The sequence below is a fragment of the Thermobia domestica genome, chromosome 4, assembly GCF_964235325.1.
Source record: "Thermobia domestica chromosome 4, izTheDome1.hap1.1, whole genome shotgun sequence".
Taxonomy (NCBI): Eukaryota; Metazoa; Arthropoda; class Insecta; order Zygentoma; family Lepismatidae; genus Thermobia; species Thermobia domestica.
In genome coordinates this window covers 320,354,734-320,380,061 of record NC_137457.1, presented here as the reverse complement: position 1 = coordinate 320,380,061, position 25,328 = coordinate 320,354,734, and the positions used below count along the sequence as shown (strand labels likewise).

General features: G+C 37.4%; 1 protein-coding gene across 1 annotated transcript in view; it reads left to right on the top strand.

Annotated features, from left to right (window-relative positions):
- LOC145684374 (chordin-like protein 1) overlaps window positions 1-25,328 on the top strand; it is a 268,863-nt gene that overhangs the window by 229,265 nt on the left and 14,270 nt on the right. The window contains exons 7-10 of the mRNA XM_081756620.1: window positions 15,434-15,518; window positions 17,523-17,710; window positions 21,414-21,511; window positions 24,085-24,250. Of these exons, the coding sequence (XP_081612746.1) occupies window positions 15,434-15,518; window positions 17,523-17,710; window positions 21,414-21,511; window positions 24,085-24,250 (537 nt within the window). The remainder of the gene's footprint in view (window positions 1-15,433; window positions 15,519-17,522; window positions 17,711-21,413; window positions 21,512-24,084; window positions 24,251-25,328) is intronic.

Sequence of the window (25,328 nt, the reverse complement as noted above, 5' to 3'; positions counted from 1 at the left end):
GAGAAACTGGTTGGGGCATTAGCTAAGAAGGGGCTGTATCATGAGGGGCGTTTTAGAAGATATGGTGACAGGACAGAGAGGGAAACGGTCAAGGACGATATCAAAACAGAAAAATCGTACGTGAAGACGAATAGATTATCGGAAGACCGTGGAGCATGGAAGTTTCTCAGTTGCAGCAAGTGACCTGCCAAGAATTACAGAATACCAAGGGCACCCATGTTGTAGTTTCCAAGGGGGGACAAGTATAAGCGACGTTTCAAATATAGTTTCAAATTTTGATGTAACTAATGTAAACATTCTATTGGGTTTTCGATATTCTGAAGTACAATTTCTTCTAGGGGGCGAGCGCCCCACCTTGCCCCCCTTGATGGGCACCCTTGCAGAATACCTATGATGATGATGATGATGATGATAACGTGTTGTTGAGCTTAATGAGATCTATATATTCATATGTCTCATTTCTGAACTTTTCTCTTTAAATGCTAATAACGTTTAACAAGTAAGACTTTGGTTTGTGTGCTTCCTTATTACTTCAAAAGTTGAAGTTTTTTGTTGGATCGTGTAAGCTTTAACTGCTCTAATTTAGAAAAGCACGGAAATTCAGGAGTGTTCTATATAACCTTAACCAGAGCCACGTCTATAACGTACCTTACTGTACCGACGTATAATAGCATGTTTACGTGTTTGGCTTGTGTCCTTTCTGTACACACAAAGCATCTAGATTGAAGAGATATACAAATTTTAGGATGCAACACATATTTCTTTTGTTTTAAATTGGAACTATAATCTTATCAATGCAGCCATTATTTTAAATAGATTTGAATGAATTATTTTATTTTGATTCAATCTCTCACTGACAACAATCTTTTTTTAAAAAATAAAAGCGAGTTTTCGTGCAATTAAGAATTAAGAATATGAGGTTTTTTTTTTCTTTTAAATTGAAGACTGCTTCAGTAAACACAAGTATTCCGTTACTTGCTCTTTATACAAAAATGTTCATTGCAATTTTAAAAGATAAGCAATTAAAAGAATGTGCATTTCGTAAGTAAATGTTTCAAAGCATGCAATGAAAAGTGAAAGCAACAAATCACCTTTGGAATGCAGACAAAAGTGCAAAAATCAAGGACATTACAGTAATGAAATAAATAATATTATAACAGATGTATGCAGGTGATATATACATATTTGTATTATCTTAATAGCTACAATAAAGAGCATTCATACATGTGTATACGTAACTTAACACGAAATCATTATACAACAAAAAGATTAATAACATTCCATTACATTTCTTAAGCAAGAAGAGAGAAATTAGAAGCATGCAAAGTTTTAGACAATATTTTTAGTAACTTACAGTCACATGTCAACTTTAACTATTACATAGCGGATCACGATATTAATCACTATAAATCAAGGATCTTATAAAATAGAGGATCTGCACTTATAGCAAAATCATGAAGCCATACGTCACAGTTTCGCCACCCCTACTCTGCCCAGTCCGCCCAATAGGATCGCAATGTTTTCAGCCAACAATCATGGCGGAAACGAAAGTAGCCAATGAGAAGATGGCGGAAACGCGAGTAGCCAATCAGACGTGCCGATGCTCGGTTGTTTTTTGGCTTCATTGATTTAATAGGATGAAGATACATATGGGCAGATCCTCTATTTTACAAGATCCTTGATATAAATATATGGAAATAATAAAAACAAAATGACAATGGAATATTGAATTGTGGCCAGATTTACGTCACTGTACAAAATTTCATCTATGTATTACGTCAGCAAATGAGTAAAATTAATGTTGCAAAATTTTGAGGACATGGTTAAAATCATCGTAAGTTAAAGAAAAACATGTAAAATATCCTTACTTACAAGTAACAAAAAATGCTGAGCGTTTGGACGAAGTCAACAATAATCAGGCACGGATTTAAATAAACAAAGCGTCTACCTATATCCCTTGGTATTATCATGGCGTAAAACAGGAAACGGATATCCTAGCTATTTTCTTTTACGACATTGCTTTCAGAAGCCCCGACACCAGTCTAATGGATTTGTGTGCATTTGGACTACTAAAACAACGTATACAACATCACTTCATTGATCTATGGAAAAATTTGCAACGAGGAAAGAATGCCGTGCCTGTGCTCCAGTGGAAATTGCGATATCGGGTGATAGTCCATAATACAAGTAGTCCGATTGAGCAAAACTGGTGATACCAGCTACAACGGAAAAAGTATGTTGAAAACCACTCAGATATATACTGATTAGTCTTCTGTATAAAATATGTATATGCAGTATTTTGTTTGTATGTATGCGTATGAAATCTACAAAGGACCACATACTAGAAGTATGTGTAATAACCATCAGCAAGACAACACCAATAGTATAATGAAACAAAACAGTTAAACTTATGTGACAACAGTGCCTTTGTGTTAGAAGAATCACTCTACTCTGAAGTTAGTAGGTTCGAACCCGAGTCGTGGTCGTGCTTCTGGATAGTACTGTGTCGGTAAGTTATTTCTGAGTTCCTTTTTTTCTTTTTATCTTCATTTTATCGCCCCTTTTATCACCATTCATTTTCATTTATCGCATCACCTGTTTGCTTCTTACAATTTGCTATTACAAGACATATTATATACCATAATAATTGAATCTGCGCTTTCTACACAGTGCATCATTCACATATGAGCATGAATCTCCTTGACATTCTTCATAACATCTGTACATGTCCCTTTACAGACACAAGTGGAATACGTCTTGATAAAAATCGATAAGGGGTACCATAAAGGAGAGATTTTTTTCCGATTATTTTTTTTTCAATATATCCCACCGTTTCCAAGATTTGAGCCTATTTCCAATTGGAGTTTCTAATTCATGTATGATCAAGAGCGCCGATCCTGGGTTGCCCGGACCCCCAAAGCTCATGTGGCCCCCATGTAGTTTATAAATATATATTTTTATATGTATTTTTTTATTGTTATATGTATTGTTACATGTATTTTTTATGAATTCCCCCCCCCCAAAGTTACAGGGAAATCGGCGGCCTTGTGTATGATCAATGTTTTATTTCTTCTTGTACGTAATATGTAATAAGTAAATACATTACACGCACAACTAATTATAATGCCAGTGATATATGGTGTTCATTGGACAAAACACTCCAAACAATAAAGGTTCATGTTAGACTGGAGAAATGGTTATCCTTCGTTTTTCATTATCATTTGGCCATGAAACAAACGCCTGAGACATATACAACCCCAATATACAACATTGTGGTGTTGGAATGTATAATTCGTAGGATATGATACTTAAAATTTCAACACTTCCAGTGTATCCCTAAAAAATGTAATTTTAAGGAATGCGGTCATGTTTTTTTAAAAAAAAACATTCAATTAAAACTGAACAATCTACACAAAATTTGAAATAGACCAGTGAAAACGGCACAATTCTAGCATGTGTGGTTTTCGAGATCTCATTGTTGAAAGGATAGGAGACAAACATACAGATGGTGTTCAGAAAAATGGAAACACCTGTAGTTGGCAACACGTCAGATGTATGGGTTGGCAGTGGTGTCGTGGCGCCCGCAGCGCAGGACCGCTGGTGGTGGTGTGTTAGGTCGGTCTCCATACTACATCAGGCGCAGTGGAACAGCAGTGTCCAGTGGCTGCAGCAGACGGAGGTAGTGTAAAATGGGAGACCTCTCAGATTTACAAAGAGGTCAAATTGTTGGTGCGCGGTTATGTGGAGTGAGTGTGACGGCAGTGGCTACTGTGTTAGGTGTGTCGCGTGGGACAGTGTCGAAGGAGATGACGGCCTACACAACACACTGGAAAACCACATCGGGGAAGCGGAACAGTGGGCGGAAGAAAATCATGAGTGACAGGTCACGCCGGGTATTAAAGCGCATTGTCACGCAGGACAGTCGTGCCACTGCGGAGCAAGTGACGGAGGAACTCAATCAGCACTTCCCCCACCCTGTTTCGACAATCACAGTCCGCCGCGAATTACATGACATGAACTTACGGGGTCATGTTGCACGGGCCAAACCGCTCATCAGGGACCATAACGCTTTCGCACGCCGCAAATGGTGCCGCGACCATGCAACTTGGACCGTTGAGGATTGGAAACGTGTGATATGGTCGGCTGAGTCATCCTTCACCCTATTCCCAACCACGGGCCGTGTTTATGTGTGGAGAACGCCCAAAGAAGCTTATGATCTGCAGTGTCTCCGCCCAACTGTGAAACATGGCGGCGGCTCGGTGATGCTGTGGGCCTCCATATCATGGTTTTCATTGGGTCCTGTGGTCACACTTAGCGGACGAATCACTGCCAACGATTATGTCGCAATTTTAGGAGACCACTTGTATCCTATGATCCGCATGTTGTTCCAGGATAATGACGCCATCTTCCAGGATGATAATGCACCCATTCACACAGCTGGCGTTGTTGCAGCGTGGTTTGAGGAACATCGAGATGAAGTTCAACACCTCCCCTGGCCCGCCCAATCCCCAGATCTCAACATAATTGAACATCTGTGGCCCGTCTTGGAAACACGACTCCGGCGACGATTTCCACCTCCATCCTCTCTCACGGAACTTGCCGATGCCCTGCACGAGGAATGGTGTAAAATTCCACTTGCTACCCTTCACGACCTCTACGCCTCCATCCCACGTCGCATCAAGGCTGTTCTGAAGGCGAAAGGTGGCCCGACACCATATTAATCTGGTAACTTGCAATTTCGATCAGGTGTTTCCATTTTTCTGATCACCATCTGTATATACTTTCCTTTGGAGACAAATATATAAACCTAGCATTCTAATATATAGACTAGCCGAACCTGCGTTGTCTACTCAGCGCATCTTCTGTTATGACCATGTTATGACCTTCCCACTGTGAATCTCTTCTTACTCACACAAGTAAAGGATAGGAGACTCATAAAGGAAGTGAAATGCTTGTATAGATGTTGGAGTGAGTTTGCACCAAATTTGTAGAAATAACACGATATCAAGTAGAAATATTTTTTCTAATAAATCCATATCCGTCTGAGTACGCCTAATTACATGTCTTAAGGCCTTTGAAGTTGCCAGCATGCAATATGTTTTGCTATTCAGATTTAAGCAAAGGGCCTGCAATGTCTGTCAACCCGCTATAAGTAACTTCTCTACTGGTTGCCTGACACCGTAGTTTCGGCCTGCAACAATGGTGATCTTATGGGATCAAAACGGTCCCTAAAATATTGAATAGAACAATAACGACACGGTTTTTAAAAATTTGAATGAGAACTGGACGATCTACACAAAATTTGGAATCGACCAGCGAAAATGGCACGTTTCCACCACGTGTGGTTTCCGAGATCTCATTGTCGAAAGGATTGGGGATGAACATATAAACCTAGCATTTTAATATATAAACTAGCTGAACTTGCGCTCTCTACACAGTGCATCACTCATATATGAACATAAATCTCCTTGTCATTCCTCACATCTGTACATGTCCCTTTACAGACACAAGTGAAAGACGTCTCGAAAAAAATCGACAAGAGGTACAATAAACGCGAGGTTTTTCGATTTTTTTTTCAATATCTCGTACAGTTTGAAGATTAGAGCCTATTTCCAATCGGAGTTTCTAATTCATGTATGATCAGAGTTTTCTTTCTTCTTGCATGCAGTATGTAATAAGCAAATAAATTACACAATTAATTATAATGTCAGTGATATATGCTATTGATTGGGCAAAACACTCCAAACAATAAAGATTCATCTCAGACTGGAGAAATGATTATCTTCCTTTTTCATTATTATTTGGCCATGAAACAAAAGCCTGAGACATATGCGACCCCTATATACAGTTGTGTGGTGTTGGAATATATAATGCGTAGGATATGATGCTTTAGTTTTTTTTTAATGTCAACACTTCCAGTGTACCCGTAAAAGTGTAATAAAGAAATAATGGCCGTGTTTTTTAAATATTCAATTAAAACTGGACAATCTACGCAAAATTTGCAATCGATCAGTGAAAACGTCATCTTTCTAGAGCCTGTAGTTTCCGAGATCTCATTGTCGAAAGGATTGGACACAAACATATAAACGTCCACAAACATATAGTTTAAAGGAACTCCGAAGATGGCAGCACAATTCATATGCATTGATTTTGAAGAAGGCATATTAAAATACAAAGACTTTGAACAATAAGTTAAAAAAAATAAAGTTTGTGAAAAAGATCTATTTAAATAATTTATCTAAAGTACACATACTTTGAAATATTTGTCTTTGTTAAACGTGAAATCACAAATAACCGTAAATCAAAATTTTGAAATTATAAGTTAGAAGTTGGAGCAAAGGTGTTTATATTGGTTTTGTAGCATTTTAATAGGTAGATTTTTATTCGGTTTTAATTATCATTATTGTAGCCGAATAAGATTGCAACACTGGCATACCATTCTCCCTTAAAACGATCATAATATTCTAAAAATGGCCATTGAGACAGGTGAAGTGAGTTATTAATTAAGTTGTTCTTAACACTTTTCTGGTTTTTGCTTGCGTGTTAAGTGTTCATTTAACACCTCAGACGACATGCTCTCAAGATGCTTACGAAGGTAAACAAAGGTCAAACGGTCGCAAAGTAAACTATTTTTTGAAAGTTTATTTTAAGATACTTCTTTTGTCTACTGAAATGTAATATTTCTTCGCGATTTAAATAGACTTCCGTTGTAGGTCTAATAATATTTTAAGAAAAACAAGGCATAAATTCAAAAACCCGCGGCCAAAGAATTAAGAAAGAAAAAAGTATGTTTTCTAAAAAAAATATGAAATGAAATCTTTAAGTTTTACGTCCCACGATTTATGCCAGCAAGGTTAAAGGAGACGGCGATGATGAGAAATGGAGGAAATTGTGGAATGAAAAAAGTGGGAGGAAACGGGAGAACACCGAGAAAATCCACGCACACGGTGTTTGTCCACCACAAAGTTCACTTGGCGCGAACTAGGATCGAACCAAGGACCCCATGCACCAGAAGCGAACGCTCTGCCACTGCGGCCCCCAAGTATATTTTCTAGTTTCTACTATAACTTTACATCGTCATACCAACTTAGTCCATTGGCATCTTTTGAGCGACGTCATATCGGTAAAAATTTAAATTTTATCGTAACATTATAAGGCAAGGAAGCTTTATCTAGCTACAGAAAGTTGAAGGGTCTTGTAAGAGAGGGAGCTATGCCACAAATCTTGAAAATTATAAGTTTTTAACATTTCTAGTATTCTATTGCCATATGTCATCTATCTTTATGTATTCTGAGTTCGTGAATACGTCCTCAGCAGCATTTTGAGTGAGAGAAGGAACTATGCCACTTACCGATCGTTCTATAGTCTTTCCAATCTTAGAACAAAGTAGACGTAAACAAAGCGAAATGTATTACTCCGCGGCTCACACGTGCTTCGGCAGCGAAAGACGTGAACAGCAAGATCGTCTGCTAGCTTAATGTCGTCACATAATTTCCAAAGTGTAAGGCTCCGTTGGTTGTTAAATAATAAACACACTGACACTGACTACTGCTTTGTTGGAAATAGCATTTTCTTAAATCGTTATATAAACGAGATTGTCTCTGTTCCTGTTGTCTTCTTTTGTGTTTTATAGCATGAGACGAAGACGGATTATTGTAACTCATCGGCACCATGAAACTCTGTATTCTACAATTTCAAATGAGCGGAGTCGGCGCGCGAACGTATACGCATGCGCAGTAAATACTATATGTCCAAGTTGGTTGAGTTTGAAATAAAGCTACATCTATTGTTAAATATTACATTTACTGTGTTTTTTAATTTCTTAATTAAGGATAAATTCAGATATTTTTATTCAAATTAATATTTTAGTAGGGTTTATATTGCGGTAGAATACTAGTGCATTGAGACCAACAACCAATCACTAGTCATCGACCCATTGGTAGTCAGGTGGGTTTGTTTACATCTACTTTTTTCTAAGGCTGGAAAGAGAATAGTATAGTAGTAGAGGAGGTGCCAACTGTTGAATAGTAAAATAGAACAAAGTGGTGTTGCAATATCCAGTGCTAGCTTTCATATCACGAAAATAACTGCTGTGAAATTTGATACAACACTGTCAGGCATACTCTTCTTTAAATCAGTGACGCAATTAGGATAGGGGGCGCGGTGGATCAGTGGTAGAACGTTCACCTCCGGTGCTTGGGGTCCCTGGTTCGATCCCAGCTCGCGCCATGTGGACTTTGTGGTGGACAAACACCGTGCTCGTGGGTTTTCTCGGGGTTCTCCCGTTTCCGCCCACTTTCTTCATTCCACCATCTCACTCATTTCTCATTATCACCGTCTCCTTTATCCTAACCGTCATAAACGTCGGACGTAAAACTTAAATATTTCATTTCATTTTTTTTTTTTTTCAATTAGGCTAGTTGTCGCCTGGAGCAAGAACTCGCCTTAGCGCCCCCTTCAATGACCAACCAAACCCAAAAAGCTCCTCAACTACATCTGAAAATAAGCATCACACAGTAATTATCCTATTTCACTTTTCCTTTAAGTGGTAAAACTTTATTTCGAAATTGCAGTGCATAATTTAAGTTTTAGTACAAGATAAAATACCAAACAGTCTGTTACTTTAAAATAGAATATTTATTTACGTCAACCAGTCAAGCTGTTGTCTTGAGTATTATATTCAGACATTTTGCAAATCTCTTAAATCGATGTAAGTTAAATGAAAATGCAAAAATCTGAAACTAAAATTTAACTTGGCGAGTTCTTTTCGCTGCAAAGTTTTTTACAATGTTCTCAAGTAGCTTTGGAGCTAACTTATGCTTTATGGATATGATCCTAAGGTTGGTAGGTCTTTGTTGTCCTGTTAAATTTTTTGATGTAACTTCAATTACCTTTAGTTTGCTAAAACTCTTTTCCTTGTCTTACAATGAAAACAAATATTTGCCCAGTTCTGCGCCCCCAAGCCGGCGCTTGGGGCACCAGCCCCATTTGGCCCCCCTTAGCTACGTCAATGCTTCAAATACACCTATTTTGACATAGAACTCTTCAAGAAGATGCCATTTCGTCACTTGAAAACCAGAGGAGATCTCGTGGTTGGTTATCTTTATGGGACTACACGTCTTGAAGAAGTACCACTACTCTATTCACATGGACGACCCATATCAGTCCTGAAGTTAAAAAATCTCATGGCAAAAATGCCTTATATTCATCCAGTTTTTCATGGTGTTTACCAAAAACTAACATCCACAGAGACAATGAACAGTGAAGATACTCTAGAAAACAAGCTGTCTTCCTGAAAAGGTCATATGTAAACCTGTGAACACGATTTACACGCAGACAAAAGTATTTACGTCATATTAAAACTCTGATGTACTATATTCATTTTTCCACATGGGTATACAACAAATAATGTACCATGCATTTCATAATAAGTGCTATTTACATTGAATTTCATATGTTTCCTTTTGCATAATTTAGGTAACGATAAGTTAAGAAGTAAAAAATTGACCTAAGTTGACTCTTTATTGTACAAATTATAACGTAACACCCAGAGTTTCTTCCAGACCTGTTTCTGAGGGGCATTGCCCCCACCCCAACAGAGCTCTGAGAGTGCACCCCCCCGGAGCAGACCAAAATAATGTAATAATAAATAGAATAGTATCAGCAGTGCTACCCGGAATACTAAGTGTGCCCCCCCCCCCCTGAAAGAAACACTGATAACACCATGGTTAGAAAATTTATTTCCAGTCCTTATTGAAGTGGCGCAGCTCCCTCTATCACTAGACCCCTCTGTTCTAGGCTTCCTTCCTGTAGCTTCTAGCCTCAAGATTCGCCACTGAAGGTTACAAATATTTATTGGATAAGAGGTGTCAATATCAGGAAGTGAAAACAGTATTGAGCCATTTCCGCAACAAATGGCAATAGTGTCCCAAATCTCAGGGTATATGACTCGCAGCGGTTCAGGTTTAACGCCATTTAAGAACTGACAGTGGACGCTAGTAGGGGAAAGTGGGGGAATACCACGCAACGAGGGAATACCTCGCACCCTATTTTCTCAGTTCTAATGCTTCGAAACTTATTCAGATTAGTGCTACTATCTAGTTTAGACTATGAAAGACATATTGCATGAGCGAGGCGCCAGTTGCTGCTAGGTGTGGTTCATGGCATGGCGAAATGTTGTTTTGCTGTAATTTCTTCTAATTTACTTCGTTTGCAGATTTAGAGGTACGTATTGAAATACTTAGTTGATTTTTATAATGTATATACAATGTTTTAGCGTAGTGTGTTAGTAGTAAGTTCATGCTAAATCTGTTTATATGAAACGACGTGAAACTTCTGAAGGTTCAATTTTTCTTCCTCGGCTTGGAATGGGGTAATTGCACGCATGTCGTCCATTGTGCGTGGTATTGCCCCTTCACGAAGCAGTTATCAAAAAAGTTTATGCTGCATTTTGTTTCCTTTTTTTATGTATATTTCAGATGCCATGACACTATATTAGGCAAACAGAGAAGTGCAAATGGACATTAGAACAACTTTCCAAACGCCATAGGAGCAATAAATGGCGGAAGAAAAATTAGAGAGGTAGCAAATGATTTTGGGATACATGAGGCTACATTAAGAACAAAAGTGAAAGCTGGGACTGTCTTGAGCTCTACACAAAAAGCGGAACTTTCTGGTCACGCTTTACATTTAGCCAAGTTGTCTTACGGAATGTCTCCAATTGAACTACGCAGAATAGCTTATGAATACGCAGAAGCTAATAACATCAAACACAATTTAAATAAAGAAAGTCGACTTGCTGGGAATGATTGGTTGGAATTGCTTTTAAAGAAAAATTCCACGATAAGGTTAAGGAAATCTGAAGCAATTAGTATATACAGGGTCGACGAATTCAATGAAGAAAAGGTGAAAGGGTATTTTAAGACCTGACAAAAGTTGCCGAAAAATATCATTTCTGCGAAGATTAGATCTTTAACGTTGTGGAAATACATTATAGATCTTTAACGTTGACGAAACAGGTATATTCATAGTATAGACACCAGGGCGTATTTTGGATCCAAAGGGAGTGAAACAGCTCGGAGTACTAATATCATGGGAAAGGGGTAAAACCGTTACAAAGCTGCCAGGTCTTACATACCCCAATGTTTATTTACCCAAGAAAACGCATGTCACCTCAACTGAGGAAAGGAGAATCTACTGCATCTATATATTCTTGGGTGGAGCAATGAATCTAGTGGCTGCAACATTTTGCTCTTATTGCGAAACCGATTACAAATGATCCAGTCCTATCTATTTTGGATCACACGAGCCATATTTCATTAGAAATTTACAATTTTTGTAAGAAGAAAGGAATTGTTATGGTTACAATACCACCGCATACGTCACATAAACTTCAGCCGCTAGACCTCACCTTTTTTGGTCCCCACAAAACATTTCAACCAAGAATGCACAGTTTGCGAAGCGCTACGTGAATGAAAAATTTCCCCATATGACTTAGTCGATATCTTTAATAGAGCTTATCTGAAAGCAGCAAATATGGACAAAGCTGTTAATGGTTTTAAACAATCGGGTATTTGTCCTTTGGAGGTGGAAACTTTTAGAAAAGAAGATTTTGAAGCTGCTCAGCAATTCCAGGCCGTAGAACTTGAAGATGAAAGAGAGACTTCTGAAGAAGTGAATTCCCAATTGCTTTCCGATGCTCAAACTATTATAGGCCTACGCCAAAATGAACAACCATCTTCGACGAAAATAGGGCTAAATCAAGAAGAACATCAACTACCCGGAACATCATCACAGCAGTTACCATTGCTTGTCCAACCGTCTTCTTTACAAAATGAGGCTGTGAAAGTCTCACAGATTTCTCCTATCTCCAGGTCTGACAAGTCAACTCCTCGAAATAACAAAAGGCGTTTAGAAATCTTAACTTCTACTCCAACCAAACGAATATTGGAAGATGCTGAATTCAAAAAGAGCACTAACCGAAGAAAGCACCAAGAAAGCAAAGTTGAGAAGAAAACTCGAAAATTCGATGTTGGTGGAAAACGTAAAGACAACCTGAGGAAACAAACTAGAAGTTGACCTTAAGTCAACAAAACGACTTAAGTTTATGGAAAGAGAGTCTGATGCTTCACGTTAAGGAATTAGTGCGTGCCAATACCCGATGTAATGCGTGTGATTACCCGATGTGGTGGGGAATACCACGCGTTTCTCGTTTTCCACAAACTTTATTTTTACAGATACAATGAAAATCAAGGAACACTACCAACAACCGAATATGAAACTAGAATGATTAAGTTACAACATACATTTTCCTTATGTTAATTTGTTTGATTTGTAGCGAGATATTGGAAAATGTACCTTAAGTGCGTGGTATTCCCCCACTTTCCCCTACATTTGCGAAAGAAGGTGAATTTCCTATAATCAAACATAAGACATTGCACCGCGAAGATGGGCAAATTTTTCGCGCAAAATGCGCTACATATGACAATTTTATATCGATAAATGCACAAATGCAGCACAGGCCCGTGAAGAACATAAGTGTTGTTTATGACAAATACATTATCAAATGCAACAGAAGAAACGATGGTTTTCAGTAGCTTCCGTCCTGGAAATTTCAATGTCTACGATGCTCCTAGCAGTGGGAGACCAATAACAGCAAAAATGGATGCAATTCTGACGAAAGTCGAGCAAGACTGGCATGTAAGCAGTCATGGGATCATCAAGGAGTTTAATATCCATCATCAAAAGAAGTTAAACCATTTAGACAAAGCTGGGTACAAGAAAAAGTTCGATGTTTGGGTCCGACATGATCTGACTCAAAAATCATTTACTCAATCGAATTTCGATCTGCACATCTCTACTGAAACGTAACGAACTTGAGCCATTTCTATAGCTGTTGATCTCGCAACAATATAAAAAAAAAAGTGGATAATCTTTGACAACAATGTGCGGAGAATATCACGGTTGAAGCTAGGAGACGCTCCACAGTCTGTGACAAAGTCCACACTAACACCTGAGAAGGTTATGCTGCGCGTTTGGCAGGATTGGAACCAGGTGCGGCCCTAGACAATTTGACGCCCCATGCAACGGCGTCATTGGCCGCCCTCCTTTCTCCAGGAAGAAAAATCTTTAAAAAACATCATTTTAAGTATACAAATACAATCTCGTTGTGTCTGTTTATTTTTTTAAATAATAATCTATTATGTTAATGAAAGATAAAGCGAACACACCTGCAGAGGAAAGATGGTAATCCTTCTCATAGAATTCAGTATCGTGCTTCAATCTCAATATATCAGTTTGCAATTCCAGTGCAACTAGTTCTTTTATCTTTATTTCTTAATTTCCCTTCTACATCTATATACAAAAAAAAAAGGAACTTGTTTGTGACAAAGACAAAACTAGTTTTCATGTCAAAACTGTGATAACTAAATGGAACAGGTGTTCGCTGCTGTTCGAGAATTGAGTTTTTGTACTTGACAATAATAAACTAATTTGTGCTGGGATTTGTCTGACCATTTGTTTTAGCACTGTCCATATGAACTTAAACTAATGCAACTTAAACATCATTTATGAATGTAGTATTCAAATAGAAAGTCAGCTTCGTAAATTTAACCACCATCATCATTAATTCTTTTTCCAATAAGAAATATTTATTTTAAATAATACAGTTGTCACAGATTTTATCGCCCCTCGAAACTTGCCGCCCTGAGCATTGTGCATCACGAGCTGCTGCCACTGGATAGACTCGCACCTGTACTGTCGACAATAAGCGTAAGGACACCTCATTGACAATCCGCTGACGGACAGAGAGCGGACCGCCAGCGGCCAAACAGCGAGCCCCGGGCCAGTATCAACAGCAGCCCCCCAACAACTTTACACTTTTTCCGCCGGCGGCCCGCCTAGCATAGTGAGCCTTATAAGATTGTAAGGTTACTAGGATCACGCCAGTGGGCCTTATAAGGTTATAATGTTATTAGAATCACGCTAGTGGGCCTTATAAGATTGTAATGTTATTAGGATCACGCTAGTGGGCCTTATAAGATTGTAATATTATTATAATCCCGGTAGTGAACCTTATAAAATATATTGTTGGGATCACTCTAGTGAGCCTTATAAGATTGTAATGCTAGTAGGATCACGCCAGTGGGCCTTATAAGATTGTAATGTTATTAGAATCACGCTAGTGGGCCTTATAAGATTGTAATATTATTATAATCCCGGTAGTGAACCTTATAAAATATATTGTTGGGATCACTCTAGTGAGCCTTATAAGATTGTAATGCTAGTAGGATCACGCCAGTGGGCCTTATAAGATTGTAATGTTATTAGGATCACGCTAGTGGGCCTTATAAGATTGTAATATTATTATAATCCCGGTAGTGAACCTTATAAAATATAATGTTGGGATCACTCTAGTGGGCCTTATAAGATTGTAATGTTACTAGGATCATGCCAGTGGGTCTTATAAGATTGTAATGTTATTAGGATCACGCTAGTGGGCCTTATAAGATTGTAATATTATTATAATCCCAGTAGTGAACCTTATAAAATATAATGTTGGGATCACTCTAGTGAGCCTTATAAGATTGTAATGTTAGTAGGATCACGCCAGTGGGCCTTATAAGGTTATAATGTTATTAGAATCACGCTAGTGAGCCTTATAAGATTGTAATGTTACTAGGATCACCCAGTGGGCTTTATAAGCTTGTAATGTTATTAGGATCACGCTAGTGAGCCTTATAAGATTGTAATGTTATTATAATCCCGGTAGTGAGCCTTATAAGATTGTAATGTTGTTGGGATCACGCTAGTGAGCCTTATAAGATTGTAATGTTACTAGGATCACCCAGTGGGCTTTATAAGCTTGTAATGTTATTAGGATCACGCTAGTGAGCCTTATAAGATTGTAATGTTATTATAATCCCGGTAGTGAGCCTTATAAGATTGTAATGTTATTAGGATCACGCTAGTGAGCCTTATAAGATTGTAATGTTACTAGGATCACGCCAGTGGGTCTTATAAGGTTATAATGTTATTAGGATCACGCTAGTGAGCCTTATAAGATTGTAATGATACTAGGATCACGCCAGTGGGCTTTATAAGATTGTAATGTTATTAGGATCACGCTAGTGAACCTTATAAGATTGTCATGCTGGTACGTATGTGTGTTATTCCAGGCGATAACTTTTGAACAAAGGCGAATTTTTGAATTATATTTTCTTGCAATAGTTAATCCCTCCGGGATAATGGAGTCCAATACGTCATTCTGATAGGTTGGATGACCTATTGACTCCTTTAGAGCCAAACGTTGTTTAATGAATAACGAAATATGTAATTTGTAGAGAATATTTTTTTTTGTAGCGTCACTTTAGTGATCAATAATAATAGTCATAGTGTCAAGTGATGCTGAAATATTCTTTTTCTTTCTTTCCAGAAGTAATTGATTTATCACCCGTGTCTTTCAACGATCCAACCGCACCAAAAGACCGAAGAGATGTCGATTGTGAATCTGCTGGGAAGTAAGTAGCACTATAGGAATAATCTTATTAGCTTCTTCTCTTCTATGTTTAACAGACTGTTTACCAAAACGTAATTGTACGAAACGTATCCGTAAAGTAAGATTGCAACTGTAGGTGAATAAGTGACATATATTCGTGCGTAAGCTGGCGACAGTGACTTTCACCGTCAGACTTCCGCTTCTCTTTTGTCGTTGTGCTACATTGCTACGTGAAGATCAGTGCGAGTAATACATGTCTATAATTACTGGATGGATTCAGAATCCCATCAAATGAGATGTCTGTTCTGTTATACGCTTTCTGCAAGCATGAAGTTAGCGACCAGCAGGTATTTACAAGATAATTGTTCCTGTTTATGAATGTATTATGTGGTGTTTATCTGTTTCATGATAATGCTTGGATTCACATAGTGAATATCACCGAAACGCTTCTCTGAAAAATAACATGGGAAGTTCCAGACCATCCACCATACATCCTGCACCTTTCGCCAAATGACTTTAACGTGTTTCTTCACTTTACGAAGTTTCTTGTTAGATAACATTTCCCCGACAATGAAGAGATCAAGATCAAAGTTGGAATGTGGTTCTAAGTACCCCGACTAAACAAGTATTTGGACAATCGCAGCAATTACGTCGGAAACTAATCACTATATCACTAAATAATTAGTAAATGCTTTCTAGTGGATACTTTGCCAAATACATCTATTTGTGGGCTGAATAGTAGCCGTTGTAACATTGCTTTCCGGACCTGCCTCGTAGATGTATTAGCAAAGCAGGAAATTAGGCAAGATCCATTCTCTCCTAGGAAACGGTATAATATTGCACTTGCTATTACTTATAACCTCACTATAACCTCACTAAGTCGCATCAGAACTGTTCTGGGAGACGAAGGATAGTAAAATGCCATATTAATTTATCTTTTTTTGTTTTTTGTTTTCCACTGCATTGATAAATAGAGTAAGTGGGGGCATAATGATCTCCCAGGGCAAGATGGTCACCCCGGTATATAGCGGTGTTCCTCTGGTGACAGAGAATTGGTACTACTGCACAAGCCGTAGTTGGTGTGGCACGAAGTGTTTAGAAAGGGAGACGTCGCTACCTTCAATAGCGTGTGAAATAAGCGGAGAAAACCATTTTCATGGTGCGTCGATATAGTGAATATTCTACCTATTGCTGAAAAAAGTAATTACTTGAATGCAATATGGTACACCCATAAATAGTGAGAAAGTTTTGGCCATCAAACAATCAGGCATGATTTCCTTGTGGAAGATGGTGGATAACAGATAAAGGGTTTTTGAAAGTTATATCAGGATTGGGGCAAAATGGCCCCTTAAAATTGTACAGGAGACCAAAATATTCCGTATCGAGTTGAGCAGGGTAATATATTCCGCTGTCCCCCGCGTTCCCCCTCACTTTTACCCCTTGTATACATATGAACGGTCTTACCCGTTCCTCGTCCCCTATGTTCAAGACAGATTTACGCCGCTGGTCGGAAGTATGATAGGAGAAACAAAAGAAAGTAATAACTAAAAAAAAAGAAACACAAGAGTAGAATGGACGAAAGAAAGGACAAATGAACGTAGTTCTTACATGGTATAAAATTTGACAAATAAAGTATTATTTCTGAACCAAGACCATAAGGAAATGGAAAGTTAATGAAATTCTTAGAAATGGTAAGAAGGATTATCGTTGTACATGGAATGCAATAAAAGTAACAAATTTATTTCGGGGTTCGGGGGGCTTGAGCTCGATGACCCCTCTAAATACACCACTACCGTCATTTACTTGCCTATAGTAATAATAGAGAAGCACATACCTTTTTTGGCAAATATGGGATAACAATATGTTGGGAAAACTTCCCTTATTGGTTGACATCACTAAGACCGATCCATTGCCCCATAGTCTGACTGCGTTACAAGTACTTGTGTTGTTTCTAAGTACATATAACTCCATATCGTAATGTTAGCATCTGATAGATATATTTTATTTCGTTTTTCTTTAATTTCAGTTATTACATAGATGGCTCTACATGGCATCCCGTGATCGGACCTTTTGGTCCTATGGATTGTGTGATGTGTAAATGCAATTCCGGCCGTATAGAATGTAATCGATACAAATGCCCTCCGAAAAGTGAACTTCCCTGCGAGAAGCCAACAAAAGTGTTTGGACAATGTTGCCCTGTTTGTCCAGCAAAAGGTTAGTTTTTTTTTTATGTAGTGTAATTGGCGAGAAAAAAAAAACATGTACTGTATATATATGTTTGAGGTTGCTCTAACATGTCTAAGCTTTCAATACTCAGTACTTGTTTCCTTTAATAGGCTGTGAGGGTAAGCGGGGAAAGTTTCTAATTTTTAGTAGGTAATTGAATACATACGAGGTGTCTTCAAAAAGTATCGAATCATTTTTTCACGCGTAAGCCAATGAAGCGCGGGAGACTTTATCAGCGCAGATGTAGAGAGGAGACTCATGCGCAGTCGCGAACTTTTCCCCGCCCACAAAACGCCAGTCGCTGACAGTCAGCCAACGAGTGAAGACGTGTAGTGTGAGCGGTCGTCGAATTTCAGTTTTTTTGTAAAATGACGGAAAAACTTAAGCAGCGATATTGCATCAAATTTTGACAAAAACTTGACGATACTCCAACGGAAACCATTCAATAGGATCAGTACATTCAATTTTGAACGAGAATTTGGGCATAAGAAGAGTGTCTGCGAAAATTGATTGAGGCTTTCATCGCCGAACACAACATTACTATATGTCGTCAGGATCCTTACTCATCCGACATGGCTCCGTGTGACTTTTGGTTATTTCCTAAGCTGGAAATGCCACTAAAAGGGACACAATTTCAGTCAAGAGACGACATCATGCCGAATGCGACAGCACGATTGCTCACGAGTCCAAAAACTGTGTTCCAGTCAAGGATGTTATAAAATAGAGGATCTGCCCATACGTATCTTCATCATATGAACTCAATGAAGCCAAAAAAACAACCGAGCATCGTCTGAGCCGGCACGTCTGATTGACTACTATCGTTTCCGCCATGATTGTTGGCTCGAAACATTGCGATCTTAGTGGTGCGGAGTGGGCAGAGTAGGTGTGGCGAAACTGTGACGTATGGCTTCATGATTTTGTTGTATGGTCAGATCCTCTATTTCAGCGTTTCCCAACCCTTTTCAACTTGCGGCACACTACGGGTGTTACTTGGATTCTCGCGGCACACTTACAGATATTATTTGTAAATATAAAACACTGTGGTATTTTTTCTGTGATTATTGATCTCCTTCTCACAGAGAAGAAAGCTTGATCACTGTTTTTTCCCCGTGGTAAATCATTATGCTTATTTTTCATTCAAATTTAAAAATAGAAAACAATTGCAATGAAATATTGGACTCAGGTTTTTAAAAATATGCTTTCCTTTTGTATCCAACCAACCTTTTACTAAGAAGGAAGATCACTAAATAACGAACGAACAAACAAATCTCTTTTACTTTTAAAACACAAATGTAGGTAATTTGTCGAAAGGATTGAACGATATTTTAAATTTTCAAGTTATGAAATAGTCTGCAATAATAAAGAAGCAATAATGGTCATAACAATGATAACAAATACATTTGCAACAGAGCAGTAATCCAGGGGCGGATCCAGGACGGACTTCTGGGGGGGGGCGGTGGGTTGTAATACTGCTACTTAGAGCTACTTTTAAGAGCGTCAAAAAATAAACTATATATTTTATTTATATATAAAATAAAAAAGTTTCCTCTTCTGGGGGGGGCGATCGCCCCGATCGCCCCCCCCCTGGATCCGCCCCTGAGTAATACGGTATGTAGCTTAAAATTGTAGACTCACAGTAGAGGTTCATAGTAATTTGAAATACAAATATACATTTTCCCCTACGTTTTGCAATTAAATTGCTATAAAATTAATAATTTTGTTTCGATTCCTCGCGGCACACCAGCGGCCCATTCACGGCACACCGGTTGGGAAACGCTGCTCTATTTTATAATATCCTTGGTTCCAGTAGTGTTTTCTCCCAACAATGGTGGGAGCCCTGGGAGAAGAACGTGCATTATCAAGGAGATTACTTCGAAGGAGACTAATATTTTGGATTTCCGAATCAATAATGTATTTTTGCCAATCTAAGGTTCGATACTTTCTGAATGCACCTCGTATAATAATCGGAGCGATTTTTTTCTTTTTAATTAGGGAAATCAATTCCTCCACTCGTCTTTTTATTTGTCCCAAGTGAATGAATGTTTTTTGTTCTGCTTCTTCTTTCTCCTGTAATTAACATTTTGAATGTTGTAAGATATATTGACAAGCTTTCGATAAATTAAAACTAACAACAGAGAATTAAGGATATCTTTAAAGAATTACTTCATTTGATAATTTTATTATTTAAATGATAATAAAGTCAATATTGTTCAATTACATAAATCTTGCAACTTGACAAGTAATTCTTCAAACAAACATTATGAAGCAGAAACTCGAGTTGATGTGTACACTTCAGTGCAGTTGTAAGAAATCATAATAATTGAAAGTGCGAAAGTTCTGTTTTTACAAGTTTTAAGTGTTTTGGTCTTCAAGACTACAGAAATTTTTACAATTTAAACAATTTTGTGGTGTAGATTTACTTTAGTGAAAACTTCCCACCTGATGAAAGTGAAAGACGATTGCTATAAGCCTATGTAACAAAATAAAATAAAGGACACAACTTTTCAGAATATATAATGACTTGAAATTTAAAATGGTATGGAGTGAATTTTGAATTTAATGTCCCGTTCAGCAGTGAGGCTATAAGGAACATGAACGTACTGATTAATGTGCAACCCAAATCACATGAGCTCCCGCCGGAAATTCACGCTGACTGATTGATCAACACAAATGTCTATTTCTTCTTTGATCTTCAGAAATAAACCAATATAATAACAATAATGTGTGTGTGTGTCTGTTTAAAGTAACATAATTTGCACTCATTCTTAGCTGGGTGTATTTGTGTGTATTTTTTGTAATAAATAAATAAATAAATTACATCTTTGAGTTTTTGGTCGCACGATTATGCCGGTTAGGCTAAAGGAGATGATGATGATGAGAAATGAATGAAATGGTGGAAGGAAGATAGTGGGAGAACCCCGAGGAAACCCACGCATACTGTGTTTGTTCACCAAAAAGCTGGGATCGAACCAGGGACCCCATGCACCAGAGGTGAACGCTCTACCACTGAGACACCACAGCCCCGTAATTTTTATTTAAAAAAAAAACTAAAGGAAAAGTATAAAAATAGAAGCAAAAAGCAAATTAACAAATATGGTTGGCACTTTCTTTTATATAGCTAAAGTAATCTTATCACATAGCCTAACTGCTGTCAAAGGAATTGGATACTCAACAAATTAAGGAACATTTGATAGGGAAAGGGAAATTTTTGTTTCAGTCGAGGGAAATTTTCTGAACGAAACCTGCGAACACTGTTTTGGGTGCTGGAATTCAAGGACACAACGATGATAGCACTATCTTCATTTCCTCATAAAGCCTATTGTTGCACAGTGGTACCAACCTAAAACTATATGGCCGAGAATAACAATCTACCCTTACAATATACATAAAGCAAATGTTTAATGAATAAACATAACAATAGAGCTCCTTCGTGGCTAAGCGGTTAATGAACGCGCCTTTGGCGTGGGAGATCCGGGTTCAATTCCTGGCGAGAGCTCATGTGGTTCGAATCCCACGATAATCAGTAGGTCCCGTCTCATATAGCCTCGCTGCTGAAAAGGAACTCAAAATCAACATTAACTTAAACATAACAATATTAATAAATATTACTAATTTAGGAAAACACATATAAAACGATTTCTTTTATATTTAGTTTTTCTTACATATAGCTATATTTACTGAATCATTTCAGATACGGCAGAGGACGGATCCTTACGCTGTGTTGGTGAAAATACAGAAATTCTTGTGTATTTATCTAAAGGTGCAGGAAACATTTCAGAATTCATACAGGTAAATAAATTATTGTATCATTACTGTTAAGATTTTTTTTAAAAAAAAATGAAACGAAGAATGAAAAATACTATTTTTCAGTAATATAACAATAACACAACTTTGTGCATTGTATTAAATGATAAACTTCTTTACGGTATCCGAAAAGACCCGCACCATTCACTACAATATGCAACCAACATTTTAATATTTATTGCAGCCCCAGTTCTATTAAATTTACTTTATTTTTAACACCAAAACATTCTATGATAATTAGTCCAAGAAATTAAATTATTTCTTTATTCTGTTAAGGCACTGAATTTATTTAATACTTATCATTTATTAGCTGTAATTCCAAAAGCACATCCTTCTAACAGTAAGATGGCGTTCTCACTTATTATATCTTAACAGCCTAAATGTACAAGGTGTGTAAGTATGACCACAACATTTAACAGCATAAATGTACAGCTCTGTCAACCAATAAGAAAGGTATCCTATGTACCGGACCATTGTCCTTTATAACACATAAATATAATCGTTGCAAATAAAAGAAAGAAAAGAAACACTTACTGTTTTCCCTATGGTGAGGGGCACTCCGGAAACTCTGTAGATATGAAAATGGACCAATAAAGACACCCAAGAAGATAAGAGACGTGTGTATGCAAGGGCGCCGATTTCTCTCAAAATTGGGGGGGGGGCATTCAGATGCAGAAAGCATATATGAGGATTTTTAAGACAAATTGCATTCAAATTATGCCAAATATTATAAATTTACAAATACAATAAGGGGGTCCACATGAGATTTGGGGGTCCCGAGCCCCCCAGGATCGGCGCCCTTGTATGTATGTATTGAAATCTTTCTTTTATATTATGAATGAATTGTTGGTCATGTCAATTAGTGTGATTAAACTTGTTGACACTGTAATCAGTGTTTCTTCCTGACATTTTTGGGGGATACTGCCCCTCCCCCGGAGGAGACCAAAATAATACGTCTGTAATATAATAATAAATAGAATAGTACCGTGTAAAAATAATATGTGCCCCTCCTCCCGGAACATTTTTTCTGAAAAAAAAAAACTGGCTGTAATTAAATTGTTGACGGTGTAAAATTGCTGTAAATGAGAAATGAGTGGTACGAGAACAATACGCATAATATGCAGATACCGGGATTCGAACGTGCAACAGACAGAACTTGCGATTACCAGCATAACACCTAAGCCCACTGTAGCACACTAGCCTACAGAGATGGATTCAAGTAGAAGCAATATGGGTCATTCTTCCACCTTTAAGCTTATGTACAAAATTACGCTCATGGACTATATAGATCTTTCAACAAATCTTCTATATACAGGGTCTTAAAAATAATGGTGCGATTTCCCAGGACTGTTGTGCAAAAGTGTTGACAGTTGCGTCATTGAATGATACACCGTTTTATTTAGCAATTTAAGTAGCTTATTATATGCGAAAGCAAATGCAGTGCAATCAGGATCCAGTTAACTGTAACCCCCCCCCCCCCAAAAAAAAAGTGGTTTCATGTTGGAACCTGAAATTCGTACCTGAACATATTGAAATTATTTGATTTTTCATAAATTGAGGCCATAGAAACATCTAACTTCAAAATTATCTTCCAGCACGATGAGTCACCCTCTCACTTTGCTTGTATTGTTTCATGTGTTTGGGATGTTCGTTTTGAAGATCAATGGATGGGAGCTCAAAGACCTATTCTTTGTCCCCAAAGAAACCCCAACCTCATACTATTCATTTTTTTTTTTTTTTTTTTTTTTTTTTTTGTCAGGTTTTATCAAAGGCACTGTGTACTGTGTTAAAATTGATAATATGAACTACCTGAAAGCAAGACTCAGCAAGGTAATTGGGACTCTTACACCAAACATGCTCGACACGGTATGGTCTAAAATACTGTATACTGTCGTCTGGATATGTGCCGTTCAGTGCATGGTGCACACAGAAATACACTAATATACAAACACACTTTAACATGCGTTTTGTCATAGTATGAGTTGCCAATCAAAGCGGTGTATCGTTCGATCTCCTAATGAAATTACGGCTGGCCAGCAGCTTCATGAAACCTCACCATTCTTTCATAAAGATTTTGTATATGGTGGTATATCAGGAAGATGCATCTATTTGTAATTTTATTTCTTCAAGTCGTATTTATTCGCATGACTTGGTAAAATATACTGATTGTAAAGACCCAAAAAAAGTATGTGTAAATACAATTAAAAGAAGAATCACCATCTTGAACATACGAATAGAAGAATGGTATCCTCATATATACTAGTAGTGCGTACACAGAATGTCATCAAACGGGGTTGAAACATCTACGTTAATATCACTTCAAGACAGGTATTTCCGTTCAAAAAATTAGAAAACGCCGGTGTTAAGGCATCTTACGACAAAAGTAACTTTCATTTCGATAGAATTTCGAAAACTAAAATGTTTCAACAGACAATTAGCTACCATGATATTTTTTAGGCAAGTATGAAGTTTTCAATTTATGGGTCCAATGTCTTCTTATACATTTTTTATTTATTTAAATCGAATAAATATAGTGTATGTGTTTTCTCATTTTCCAGTTTGTTTTTCAAAAACCCAACAGACCAACTTTAGATGTGGAAAATCATTCTTGGGTTTTACGTCGTGGGACAATTGTAACATTTCAAACGCAACATTTAACATCTTCAGAATTTGCTCAACTCAAGGATAAATTCAAATTTACGTTACTCGGAAGCACAGCTGAAAGTGAGTAGAGAATTATACAGTAATTATGCAGGCTTTTAAAGTTATTTTAGGAAATTTAGTAAACCAATGTTTGTTAGATACGTTTCTAACTTAACATTAATTTTGACCTAACTAATAAGAATAAAAAATATAACATAACAATTTCAATTATCCGAACTTCAGTTATTTGGATAGCTAAATATTATAAGATACATTATTCAGCCGTTAAAATCATTATGTCACACTTGAATTCACTTCCATAGAAATACATTGTTTCCATGGAAATCAAGTTATGTCATATCTTGCTAATTTTATTAATGTGACGAAGAGTAAAACGAAAATTTTCAGTCGTGGTTGTCTAGCAACACTCAGTCCTGGAAAATTGTGACAAATTTGTAAAATGATAAATTTGTTGGTGAATGACCGCTTTCCATCCTGTGACTGGTATTGTTACATTCAAATATTTTTAATTTTAATAACTGTATGCTAAAACTATGTTGTTTATTACAAACAAAATACAACTATTATTTAAAAAGTAGTTCACAGGATTCTAAGACGATATGATACGTAATCAAATGCAGTTGAGTTCGTTCCTCTAGTCGCTGCCTTAACTTAGATTTCGGGGGGAAATGCTATTCTGGCAACACTGTAACTTCTATGAATGGCAACACTGAAAAATCTCAGGTTCATATTTTCTGTTGTAGAATAACATTATTATCTATGATTGTGATAAGTTGCATTTCATTGTCTCTTTTCACTTATGCAGAACAAGCAAGAGAAAAATTATAAATTTTGAATTATTTTGTCCTTGGGGTTGAAATAAAGCAAAAGTGGCGTTTTTATTTCCATGCTGGGGCCAGGGACATACGCAAGGGGTGGGTCATGGGGGTCCGGACCCTCCCGAAAATTTGACTTCTGTGTAAACTTAGTCTAATTTTAAGGGGCAATTTTAGGAATTTTAATATAAAATATCATCATATTGAGTTTGGACCCCTCCCGAAATAAATTCCTGCATACGCTACTGGCTGGGGCCACTGATTTGTGTAAAAGTTGAGCTAAATTAACACTATCCTTTTTTTATGTGTACTACTAATTCATC